Below are 13,455 nucleotides of genomic sequence, written 5' to 3'. Positions count from 1 at the left end.
CAGTCACGTGACTGCCTCGAAGACCCGCGGGCAGAAAAGCCTGTCAATTTTCCATCTGTTTCCATTCCACAGATATTTAGATAATCTCTAAAACAAAGATAAGTGAACAAAATGCATGTTTTGGCCATTTGCAATGCATATAAAACACCCACCGCTATATTTTAACTAAACGTTTAATGTTTTATGTGAAACACTTAAGTGACTTTCGAACAGTATATTAAAAGATCAAATTAATTACACACCTTTTAATGATGCGTACAGGCAAGCAGATGACCGTGGAATATGAACGCAATGCGCTAAATGGTGAAGTGTTCTCTTTATAACGGTTTGCTATGGGAAAACATTTCATGTGACACGTCGCGTTGATATTCTGGGTTCATCTGCTTGACTGTGCAAAGTATGCATCATCATCGAGGTGTATACTGAATTTGGACTTTAAATGTCTCTACCGTAGCCTACTACATTACCCCCTAAAAATAATTGGCGGTCATCGGACGAAAGCCTTGTTTTGTCCTCTATGTGGGCGTTTCTGAAAGTGTGTTTACATCACGTGAAACTGTGAATTACGAAAAATAAAAGTGTGCAATGAAACACTGCAGTGTTCCGGTCTGTAGTGACGAATGTGCAATGTGTGACTGAAACCTGAAGTTACGCGTGCTATCATAATAAAATAACGTCATGAATATCTGGACCAGTGATTCAATGTAAGACACCAGTTTTTCAAACATAACTACAGTCCGTTCTGCCGTAGAAAACGTTTTGTAACCGCTTCTCCTGTCAGTTTGAGTCTAAACAAATGACTGGTAGACTGTGGGTTAACGGGCCGAGGCGACCGTTCCAGACGGGGCGGGGCCATTGGCTGCGATGGATTTGATTGGCTGCCGGTCACAGTTACATGGATTCGGGGCGAGTTCAATTTACGTGACGCACGAGTAGGGGCGTGTCATTGGCGAAATCAGCTGTAGAAACAATAACACAGAGACGAACGCCCCAAAATGAGAGCTTACCTATAAATGTCAGTAATTTCAGGAGAAAGAGGAATCGTTGAAAGAGCGAGGGATAGATGTAGCACACGTATCGTTTGAGTGTCTTTACTGCATTCTGCAAACTTGTTTCAGGGGATCTCTTTCAGCTCAGCAGAGAGGGCGAGTGTGAAGATGTTTCCTTTGTGTCAGCCGTGACACGCCAGCGACTTGAACACAAAACAGTCGCGAGTTTTCAAGAGACGCCTCGGTCATTTAACGGTTTAATTTGATCTCCTGCACCCGGTTTAACGGGAGCCAGGAGGGAACCACGCGGACTGGCATGTGGGTCAATTCTGAAAGCGTCGGAAGGTAGGGTGGAGAAATTGCACTTTGTTTCACCACGCGACAATCGTGCAGCATTTATCTGCAGCTTCCCAATTACCGTTGCATTTTTAAACTCAACACTGCATCAAAAACGTCTAGTTAAAACACAGTCACACTAACCACCGCCCATCCCAAATGCTTGATGTTGGAAACATGGCAAGCAGTTTTAACATGAATTCGCTCAAATATTTAATTAGAATTACTCATTCATTCATAAACTAGTACTAATCAGTGTCTTCAGTTAGTCACCACTCATGCATTTCAACCGTAAGCCTTTTCTACTAGTCACTATCTCAGTTTTTTTCTTCTTCTATGTACTCATCTTGTTTATTACACGGTAATATATATCTCTATTGTTATTAACATTTTGCTTTTAAGTAATCACAATTGCTGTTTTAGAATTGATAGAATCACATAATTTATGTAGTTAAGTAAAACTTTTGTGGAGATGGAGGAAACTGCTTGTGGAAGTTTTGCAATAAAGCGAGATGTGTCGAAAAGGTGCCACAACCATAAAGACAAAGAGAAGAGCTAGGTTGAAATCGTCTCAATTTTAAACATACTGGGAGAATGTTAGAAAGCTGCTAACACACTAGCTAACATGTAAACAAGATGAAAATCGGCTGAGATTCTCCTTATGCTGCAGCCAGATTTCATAATTGGTTTGGATTCTCCTGTAATCTGGGCCCAGTTTATGTTGTCTTCAGTTAGTATAGTTAAACTGAACTACTGGAATACAAACTTGCACTTATGAGCACTATCAAAGCAGGAATAGGTAACGCAGTAGATGATATCTGAACCACAGAATCCTATCCATCAAATTTTTCAATGCGTGAGCAAGCATTTTTCCTACGACTTCGGACTCTTTACCCACTAAAAATATATATTAATAAGAATACCAGTGGAGTAAAACTAAATTAGTAAAACTATTTGTGCTACAAACCAGTGTTCTTAGGATTACTTTAATATATAAAATAGTATGATTACAGAAACCTTCTGCATAATAGACTGTTTTGAACAGCTAAAGTAACTGTAAGTGATTGCTAGGCCTGTGCAGTTAATCACATGCAATTGTCATGCATGTCTCATTGGTGAAGTTGGTTATTGCATAGATTGTCAGTGATTTACAGCTCCGTGTAGTAAATGTGTAGCGTGATGGAGATTAACTACTAATCACAGAACCGGCTTTACTAATTGCACAGCCCAAACATTGCACTTTAAAAATGGCAGCACCCACTCTTACATTAAAAATAAGGTGGATGTGATTAATTTACAAACATAACATGCAAAATAACATAGAATATATACTTGCCACTGTTGGGATGATTGTTAGTATATAATGAAGTAGAACAAGTATATAATGAATAGTTTCTAATAAAATGTAAAATAATTCTAGTCACTAGTGGAGTAAGTACTAATAACAAAACAGTAGATACAGGTTAGTCTTAAGGAATAAATGCTAAAATGGCTTGCCATAAGAAGTGTGTCTTTGTATCACATAGAGGTTGCTGAAACTCACCACCTCTTCAATTTGACCAGTTCGTTGATATGCATCTTCTCAGTCATCATAGTACTGTGTTTTATTTGTGTATGTATTCATTTCCCACTGCACACTCTGATTCGATGGCGAGCATGGGCTTGGCTCATCTTTTCTTGCATCTTTCTCTCTCTGTTTTAAATGAACTCGCATTTCATTCACTGGCAGTCCGTTTCATCTTAAAGCGAGAAATCCTCTTACTGAGAGAACTCACTACTGGTTTATGTTTCTCAATGAAGCACATTCTGAATGGGTGCTGAATTAGGGCTTCTTAGTAGTATGAATAGGGGTTTGTCAATGGAAGGTATTTTACACAATGCCTTTAAACCTGATCTAATTGCAGGAAATATCTTGAGCATTTGAATTCTCTGAAATTCCACCACAATGCTTTTTTTTTGTTTTGTTTGTTTCTTTCCATGAGCCATGTTCTCATGTTAATGCTATTGTGAGATCTTACTGATTCTTTGTCCATTATAATCCAGGGACAAAATGAAGCGTTTTAGTCTTATGCTGATTCAGCAGTCATTATTTTATCATGTGACTGCTATTTTGTTCAAACATTACTTGTCAGCAATCAACTGCTGCTATACACTCATTACGTCTGTCAGCTCTGTCATGCTGTTCAGTACTTGATAACACAATTGTGGTGTGCTTTCTGCTTTTGCTGTGACTCACATCTTATATTACAACTTTAAGCAAGCTTTTTTTGGTATGCTCACCTTATCTGACAATATTTGAGTGACGTTTTGATAATCATGAGACAAATTGAAATACTATGCAATCATCCACGGAAAAAGTGATCTTAGATAAGCCACCACTATCAGCACTGTTTGAATAAATGTACTTCAGCTGGTCCTTTGAGAGCTGAAGCCTTTTTTCTGTGGCTGACTTTAATGAGTCTCTCATTGCTGAGTTTGCTCTCAGGGGTAAAGGTACGGTTGTATTTATAGTGCACATGACAGCTTAGGTCCATAGGACTCATGACGCTGTAGTCCATGTGGGCCACTGTGCTAAATAGTTAAACTCTTTCTTAAGATTTAATTTGTGGGACACTTTGTTTATGATCATCTTGACTTGAGCACATCTCACTGTGTAATTGTAGTAAATTGTTGTTCTTGTTGACATGAACTCATATGCATATAGTGTAAACAGAGCGAGTGTGAGAAGGCTGCAGTTGTAAATCTATCACTTCAACGATCATGGGAAAATGTTTTGGACACTTATGGATATTTAGGTTGCACCTATAGGTGCATCACAATAAATTAGAATGTCATGGAAAAGTTCATTTGTTTCAGTAATTCATCTCAAGTTGTGAAACTTGTGTATTAAATAAATTAAATGCACACAGACAAAGTAGTTTAAGTCTTTGGTTCTTTTAATTGTGATCATTTTGGCTCACATTTAACAAAAGCTCACCAATTCACTATCTCAACAAATAACAGTACTTCATAAGACCAATAATAATAATAAAAAACAAATTGTGAGTTGTTGGCATTCTGGAAAGTATGTTCATTTACTGTACATATACTCAAAACTTGGGAGGCTCCTTTTGCTTTAATTACTGCTTCACTGGCACTGGCTCTGAGGTGGTCTGGAAGCCCAGGTTTCTTTGATAGTGGCCTTCAGCTCATCTGCTTTTTTTAGTCTCTTGTTTCTCATTTTCCTCTTGACAATAACCCATAGATTCTCTCTGGGGTTCAGGTCTGGTGAGTTGAAAAATCTATAATTGAAAAAAAAAACTATGATTGGGGTTGTTTTGTAGATGAGTAAATCTTCATAGAAAATAAACACATTGCAAGCATAGATAAATATAATAGAAGAAAGATACAATCCAATTTAAAATAACACTGCATAGTCTTCACTGTACAAATTAAATCTATCTAATTAAATCTTTTGCTGTTTGATTAACATTCATGACACAGAAAGCAACAGGAACATAAACTGCTGTGAACCAGTATACTGTTACACATCCGTTTTCTTTCTCAATTGTTTACCTTCACCTAAGCTGTAAGCAACTTTGCTTACTTGCAGATACATGCATTTTGACATCATTTTGCAAAGTGTCATTTCAGGCACAAATAGACAAAGTGAACTGAATTCAGTGTTCATGTGTTTCTGCATGGTTCTGTGTGTGAGCACAGAAAAGAGCCCATATTTTACACCTTGTCACATTCAAATGGTTTAAAATCGCTTGAATATTTAAACCGACAGGACCTAATATGCATGAAAATTATGAACCTTGATTGTATGATGGTTAAACTTTGCAATTAATCCAAGAACCCTGGTACCTGGTCTATACAGATTAACGATCACTATACTCAATCAGTGCTGAAACGATATATCGTGCAGCCCTACATTATAATTTGAAACCCTACAAACTAGTTTTTGTCTAATGTTTTGCTGTAAAAAATTTTATATGTGCAATATTTCTTTAAAATAATTATACATTTTGTTATAAAATGAAAAGACATTCGTACATTAAATGTGACTTAAGCATTCAGACCTTTTGCGACCACTGCATGTGAAAACGTGGTGCTTTGGTTAGCTCAGTGTTTTCTAGAGGACAGTACTTTGGAGTGGTTGGGTATTTGGAAACACTGTGTCAAGTCTGGTGCGCAGAAAAAAGCTGCTCTACTTTAACCTGTTTATTGGCGGGCAGGAGAACACCAACGTTACGTAAGATGTCTGCACTCATGGCAGAGCCTGTCTTTACGTTACACATCCCCTCTTTAAATACTTATAAATTTGCCTTTATAAACATTCATGCAGACAAGCTCAGGGCGAAAAACCTGGCATGAAGCATTAGCAGAAACTGCAGAAATTAGGTTACTATGACAGGCAGGGGTTAACACCCAGTTTATTTATGGGTTAGGGTCGATTTAGATTATATATTTGGATGTGTTTTTTAAGGGTAGAGCTTTGCAGGTGCTCTCTAAGAGCAAGGGTTAGTTGTGGATTCTGGTTATGTTACGGCAGAGAGAGCAGCCTTTGCCACTGGACCTATTATGTAACACACACACACACACACACACACAAGTCTCTACTGCATGGCTGTTTAGAAAGACAGATGTACAGAGAGGGAAAAGACGGTCAAACTTACTGAAAAATAGTCTTGGTTGAGATTTATCTAATGAGGAGAAAATATTAAGAATATTTAACTATTTAAAATATTTGGTTTGAGTCCATATTTAAATTTTAATTGAAGTAAAATTAAATTTTGCCACAAGATAATATGTGGAGAAAGAAAGCTTAAATGCACTATGCAAAATGATTATATCCTATCAAAGCAGTTTATTGTTCATTACCATATTTGTTTGTGGTGTGTGTAGTTGGTCCACTTGCTGTGATAGTCTTCTCGCTGTATACCTACCTACATATCCAGATACACACACACACACACACACACACACACCACACACACACACACACAGGTTAGCAGGACTGAATACAAGCAGACAAACTGTTGTGCGGGCCATACAGTGTTTGTGAATGGAGTGGGCGTCTGCCACGCGTCTCATCCCTCTCTTTCTTTCTTTTCTCCCTCATTCTCAGACCTCACCTCCCACTGTTTCTATCACTGCCTGTCACTAAAACAAGCGTGAGTGTGGCACACTGCACGTCTCATTCCCCATGACAAAACACTGACTCACTCAACTGATTCTGCTAAAAGCTGCATGAGACAACATGTCTCTGGTATCATTGCTTTTATTATACACATTTGTTTGTGTGTGTCACAAAAGGAAAATGTATAGTCAATTTGTAGACATTCTCACCAAGTGTTCTTAAAAGGTCAATCTAAAAATGTCAATTATGTCATTTAATCACCCCCATTCTGATTCAATCCTTTTTTCTTGTTTTATCTGAATATCTTGACATCTGTTATATGACAATATCGTTTAAAAGTTTGGGATCAGTAAGATTTTTGTTAAATATTTTCCATGTTGTGTTGCTTAATATTTTTGAGCAAATTATAAATTTCATGATACATTTTTTCAGTATTCTTTGATGAAAAGAGTTCAATTATTCAGAATATAATAATTTATTTAAAAATAGAGGTCTTTTGCGACATGATATATGTCTTTAATGTTGCTTGATAACTGTACTCATTCCTTTAAAAAATTAATTAATTAATTAATTAATTACTAACCTCAAACGTTTCAATGGTACTGTTAAAAAAATTATAAAAATCTAAAATTTGTGTTCAAAAGAAGAAGGAATGTCATACAGGTTTGAAAATACAGTATGATAAGTAAATGATGACAGAGTTTTATTTATTTCAACGAACTATCCATTGAATTTAATTTCCCCCATGTACAGGAATTTGTAATATAGCTTTTTAAAACATATTCAAATAGAGCTGAATAGTGGATACATTTTGGTTGTTTCCTTAATATATATATTAGTGGTCGACCGATACTGTTTTTTTTTTTGACCAGCGATGCCGATATCGGTGCAAAAGCTGCTATAAAGCTGATATAATTTTTTAAAAATTAGTATTTATATTTAAGAAATTTTAAATCATTTCACAATGGATTAAAAAATAAATTTGTATAATAAGCAGACTTATACTTTAGATGACAAAGTATTTTTCACAAATAAATATTTAATAAAAATATAATCAAAAAGTAAGTAAACATATATATATATAGCATTTTTAATATGCAGTCCTAATCTTCACCTTTATTACATCCTCTGTGCATGTTGGCGACTCTCACAGAACAGTTATAAAGATTATTGTTAGATAACACAAAGATGTAAGATTTGCAGCTCAGCTTCATCAGCCTGTTGTGTCGCTGTTGTTGTGTAACCTGTGAAAGAAGCTTCCTTCAGAGCACCCCCACTGACAACAGTTCTCTGAAACCTTCTTCACTGATCCAAAATCTCAAAGCTGGCTGTAACATTGCCCTCATGAGGAATTAACTGAGCACCGCTGCTCTAGATTAAACGGCTCTTGACCTCAAGTATTATGGGACATTTGTGAGTTTGCTAATCATGGTCAGAATTGGCACCTTGCTACTCAGACTGGATTGAATGAATGAGAATCATTTTTAGAGCCCAGCATGTCATTGGAGGCCAGAACTGTGACGTCTTTGTCAGTCGAACAGTAAACAGTGGCTGTATGAATCTTTCATGAGCTCTTTTTATGGAACGTTAGCTGACTTGGACAGCAGAGCTCAGGGCGGCTTGTAATATAGATCGCTGTATCACTTTAGCTGTATCAAAAGAATGCACTGCTCTTTGTTGACCAAGGGTTACGTTTCTCCAAAACATTTGTATTTAATTTCATATGTCCTCTTTTATTATAATGGTGTATTAATATTAATACATTTCTTTTTTTACAGCTATATGTGCATGCTCAAATGTATGCGTCTTTCTGAAGCAAGGCAGTTCATCTTATTGAACAAATGTCTGCATTCATTACATAACAAAAATCTGTCATTGTTTTAGGGGAAAAAAGGATCTCACATTGCTTGTTTTTGTTTGAACCTAAAAGAAAACTTGCTAGTTGTCATGGATATTAAGTTCCAGTCATATGTGTTGGCACGCTGGTCTCCTAATGGTTTGTTTCAGCTGCATCCCTCAGCAGAGTCGTTTTCTTCTTCTTTTCTCTGCAGGGAGCTGCCGTCTTGATACCTATTTTTCAAGTCATTGTTTATGCGAGTGTTTTTGTATTAACAATGTTTGTTTCGGTATCCTGGACAACGTGTGCATATTAATGCTGTCTGACGTCTCTCATACAAATCAACATTTGCCACTGAGCTTCGACTTAGATTTAGGTCGATTCTTCTAAGACTTTTAAAAAAAAAAAAAAAGAAAGAAAAAAGTGCGAGATGCACTTGTTCACATTGACTTTGAAACTAACACACTTTAAGATGCTCTATAGCCAAGTGCAGAACTGTGTTGGCTGTCTATGTTGTTCCTTCCTCAGACAGAAATAGCACCTGACCCAGATTTTTGTTTCAACTTTGAACATTTTGTGAATGAGTTTTGGTGACGCCATTCATTATTGTGGATGTTGATTTGAGTCAAAACAGTGAATGTACCAAATTGAATGTTTTATTATTGTTTTGTTATTTTTGATTCATTATTAATTAAATATAAATTTATTAGAAAAATGAGTTTTGTTATCTTTTTCATCAATACAATGATGATTAGCAGCATTTAAACTGCCTCTCTCTTTCTATGTTTTTCAGGGCCCTCTCCATGGATATAGACACAGATTATGAGCGACCGAATGTGGAGACCATAAAGTGTGTGGTGGTGGGTGATAACGCGGTGGGCAAGACCCGACTGATCTGTGCCCGTGCCTGCAATGCCACCCTTACTCAGTACCAGCTGCTTGCCACCCACGTGCCAACTGTCTGGGCCATCGACCAATACCGTGTGTGCCAGGAGGTGGGTAGACCTTTGGCATATTGTGTACATGTTGAAGAGCATTAAGTGTTGACAGAAATACTGTACTGTATCTCATTTATCGGAAGTCTAACACTGTACTTACAGTCAAATTAAAAAGTACATATAAAGTAAACATCACAATGGAGTACAACCTGTTTAACTGGTGCATTTATATACTATATACTTAAGCTTGTATAAAATAGTTAAAATAAAAGGGAAAAATTAAAGTGGTAAAATATTCCATTTTATATAAATATTATAATACAATTTATTTAGTTGTATATTTGCATGCATGTGTGTGAGTGTGTATAGCAAGCAATTAATATAAATATAAAATAAAATATACTAATAAAATATGTCAAATATGAATTCAATAAATACAATTCCAAAATAAAACATTTCCTGTAATGTTAGCTTTACCAGGCCATCACTGGCAATGAAAAAAAATCAAACAAACTACAATTTTTTTTAGTATTACATTTAAATGACATTGCAGCGATAGTTATATGAATATAATGTGTTTGCATTGGTGTACTGATAAAATTCAACAATTCAACAAAAGTATTTTGTATAGGTGCTGGAGAGGTCACGGGACGTGGTGGACGAGGTCAGTGTCTCCCTCAGGCTGTGGGACACATTTGGAGATCATCACAAAGACAGACGCTTCGCTTATGGCAGGTCAGTTACACAATATGGAGCTGGATTTGTCTCCTGATATGCGTGTGTTAACCATTAGGTCATGGCACTAAACCCCTTGATACAAACACACTTGATGTCCCACAATAAAGTTGCTCAGATCAATGTTCCATTTGATTGTTCTGGTATCTCTCCACTCTTGGCTGTGGCATGTGTTGCCCTGCCAAGTTTTTGGTTATTTCTCTAATCCTCCCAGCTGGGAAGGTAATGTGCTGTAATCCTAGCCAAAGAGCACTGCATGGAGACTCTTATTCTCGGCGCAGTGGAGGATCAGTGGATCAGCAGTGGTGCTTTGGCTCAGGGCAGTGCAGCAGATCACAGCAGCCACTGAGCCAATAAGGGATATGGGTCAGAGAATGAGGGAGAATGACGCTGTACCTAAATGCTTACAGTTAATTCTGTTGCATTAAATACACAGTATCAAACAATATGGCATTTGCAAAGAAATTGTGCTATTTTTTTTTCTTTAATTTTTACATATTTATGAGAACAGTTTCCCATATTTTTCTGAATCCTATTTAAGATTTTCAGTAAATGCTCATTTGTTTTCTAAGAAAGCAAACTGGAACTGAACCTGTGGTATTTTGTTACCAGCTCAGATCTTTGACCACACAAAGTACTCACACATTAGATAAACTACCATTTAAAGGTTTGCAGACATTTTTATGTAAAACAAACAAACAGCCATTACAGTACTCCAGTCCTTCAGAAATCATTCTAATATGCTAATTTGCTGCTTGAGAAGCATTTCTTATTATCATCATTGTTGAAAACAGTTGTGCTGTCTTATAAATTTGTGGTTTGATGAACTTTTGACCATTTGATGAATATTAAGTTAATTTAACAACATAATAACGTTGTGAATGTGGTGTGGTTTTAGAATGTACTTGTGTAGCAGACAGAGAAGGAGAGCGGATGAAATCTGTGTGAATGAATCCACAGGATGTGTGTCTGTGAGATCAGACACGTCCAGTGTGTGCACAGTGCTAAGGCAGATGCAGTCAGCTGATAAAGCACTATAAATGGTGGTGCCCTGTTATGGAAACATAAAATCAGGTGTCCTTCACCGCTGGTGTCTACTTCTTAAGCTAACTACTCACCCACACAGACACATTTAACATTTCTTGAAAATGTTTATCAAAGCCTAGCTGAGTCCATTAATTATTTGTGAACAAAAATGGACAAAACGCATTGTGAAAAACAAGTGAAATGATTCAAACTTTTAGAAATATCTGGAGGAACCATGACTCAGTGGGGAAGCCCTCTTCCATTGGCTAACACATATTTATACATAAACATATGCATATCATAAATGCATATATACAACAGCAAAAAAGTAATTCTGACCAGATTAGTATATCATTGATGGTAAAGTATTATGTTATTTCCATTGATGCCATCACTGTACTACAGTTTTTTTTATGTTTAAATATGCCTGTGATCAAGAGAGTGTAGTTAAGCATACACATCTACATAGTAGTCTTAGTAGTAGTCTACATAGCTGTACAGAACACCACACTTACTGATTACATAACACAGTCCTTTTATGACCCTCAACACTCACTTTTACAGCACACGTGGTTATTATTCACTGAGAGATGGTGAATGATTGTGGATAGATCTGTAGATGTGTTAGTCTGTGTGTGTGTTTTGTTTTTTATTTGCCTTATCTCGGACCCATTTCCACATATTCTTGCAACATTCCAGTGTTTAACATACACGTATGTACACTAATAGAAACACAGACACTGGGTTGTTGACTTTGACCTCTGAAGGCTGTTAGCCATTTGCACATATAGCTTAGTGTGTCTTAGTTTAGTAAAGAGTATTAAGGCCTATTTACATGAAGCATGGTAACTATAAAAACAAAGATATCATTGAAAAAATTGTTCACATCATGACTAGAGGAACGATATCATTGGAATCACTTTCATAATGTTTTTTTTCTTGCTGATCAATGATGAAAACAGCGGAATGGGCCTTTAGCCCATGCAGATCATTTATGGGCAAACACATTGCAATATCAACATAATATACTGTTACAAGGTGAATGAGATGAGAGGAATGCAGATCCATCTGCAACGCTTTATTAAACAAAGATGTAGTCTTGAAACAGGCAAGGTTCTGACAATGGCATACAGGTATATTGAGGGCAAGACAAAGATTAGTTTGGTTCACTCTATGGTGTCAATAAGTATTTTCTGGAAAGATTAAAATATTTTAGAAATGTCTGAGAAACATTGGCTGTCATATTATATCTGTAAACATGCACAAGAGCACTTTCCAGTGTAAATGCATAACTGTGATGAAATCTGCTAGACCAAGTATGTTTACATCACAACAACAATGCAGTGCTCCATTAGTCATTCTTGTGTAGCTGGTCTCACATGATGAGCTTGTGAGTGCAGCTGTGAAATATGACATGGTCGGACAACTCGCTATTATTAGACCAGTGCTGGTAAGAGTCAGACGAGATGCTTTAATGACTTGCACAACACATTCACTGGAAGAGCACACATGGATTAATACATACTCAAGTTTGTTCATGCATCTGGAAAAATGGTCTTACAGCAATTTTCATAAAAAAAAAAAAAAAAAAAAGACTGATTATGATCAGTGAGCAGTGATCTTTGAATCTATTTAAAAATCCCATTATGACTGAATGTAAAAGACATAACTTAAATAGTGGTAAATAAATATAATTTTGGTGTACAGTAATGGCATAAGTAACACTTGTGTACTGAAAAAAAAAGGTCTGGTCTCATGATATTTTGAAAGCAACGAAAAGATTTAGTAGCTCACAGTATTTTTGTTTGTTCCATTTCACAGTTTTTATTCCAAAAACAGTGATTCACTGTCCATTTTAACGCCTCTGTGTATGTTGATTAGTGTCCAGGGTTTGCTAATTTCTTGCCTGTTATATTATACTTCGGATATATTCTCTTACACTAAACCAATTTCTTTCTCTTTGTGTGTTTAGATCAGATGTAGTAGTGCTGTGCTTCTCTTTGGCCAATCCGAACTCCCTGCGCCATGTCCGCACCATGTGGTTTCCTGAGATTAAGCACTTCTGCCCCCGCACCCCAATCATCCTGGTGGGCTGCCAGCTGGACCTTCGCTATGCTGATCTGGACGCTGTTAACCGGGCTCGCCGGCCTCTGGCCAAGTACGGACCACATCCTATACCCACTCGTATCACTTATTCTGTTATTATTTTTAAACTTCAGTATGAAAAGTGTTCAGAAGCTTCCGTTTTGAGAGGATTATTGTATGCCTTTATATATTTGTAGTCAGTTATGCATTTGCTGCACTTGCCTTTGATGGCTTGTAAATAACTCCTTTAATATGTAAAAATTATTTATATTTATATGTTTTTATTTTAAAATGAAAAGGTAAAGTTGGACCTGTCAAATTGGGACAAAGGTCTTCCAGTGGCATGTTGTTTCTGCTGTTTTTACAGTTTGTTAAATAATTATT

The 13,455-nt window shown here is 36.6% G+C and overlaps 1 protein-coding gene across 1 annotated transcript in view; it reads left to right on the top strand.

Moving 5' to 3' along the window:
- Positions 1 to 945: 945 nt before the first annotated feature.
- The window catches only part of LOC128000386 (rho-related BTB domain-containing protein 1), a 29,317-nt gene continuing 16,807 nt past the window's right edge, over positions 946 to 13,455 (top strand). The window contains exons 1-4 of the mRNA XM_052592261.1: positions 946 to 1,334; positions 9,081 to 9,282; positions 9,857 to 9,960; positions 12,959 to 13,144. Of these exons, the coding sequence (XP_052448221.1) occupies positions 1,306 to 1,334; positions 9,081 to 9,282; positions 9,857 to 9,960; positions 12,959 to 13,144 (521 nt within the window). The 5' untranslated portion in view covers positions 946 to 1,305. The remainder of the gene's footprint in view (positions 1,335 to 9,080; positions 9,283 to 9,856; positions 9,961 to 12,958; positions 13,145 to 13,455) is intronic.

Source organism: Carassius gibelio, chromosome A5 (genome assembly GCF_023724105.1).
Source record: "Carassius gibelio isolate Cgi1373 ecotype wild population from Czech Republic chromosome A5, carGib1.2-hapl.c, whole genome shotgun sequence".
NCBI lineage: Eukaryota > Metazoa > Chordata > Actinopteri > Cypriniformes > Cyprinidae > Carassius > Carassius gibelio.
Note: the sequence above shows the minus strand (reverse complement) of the source record. Positions and strands in the feature narration are given on the sequence as shown.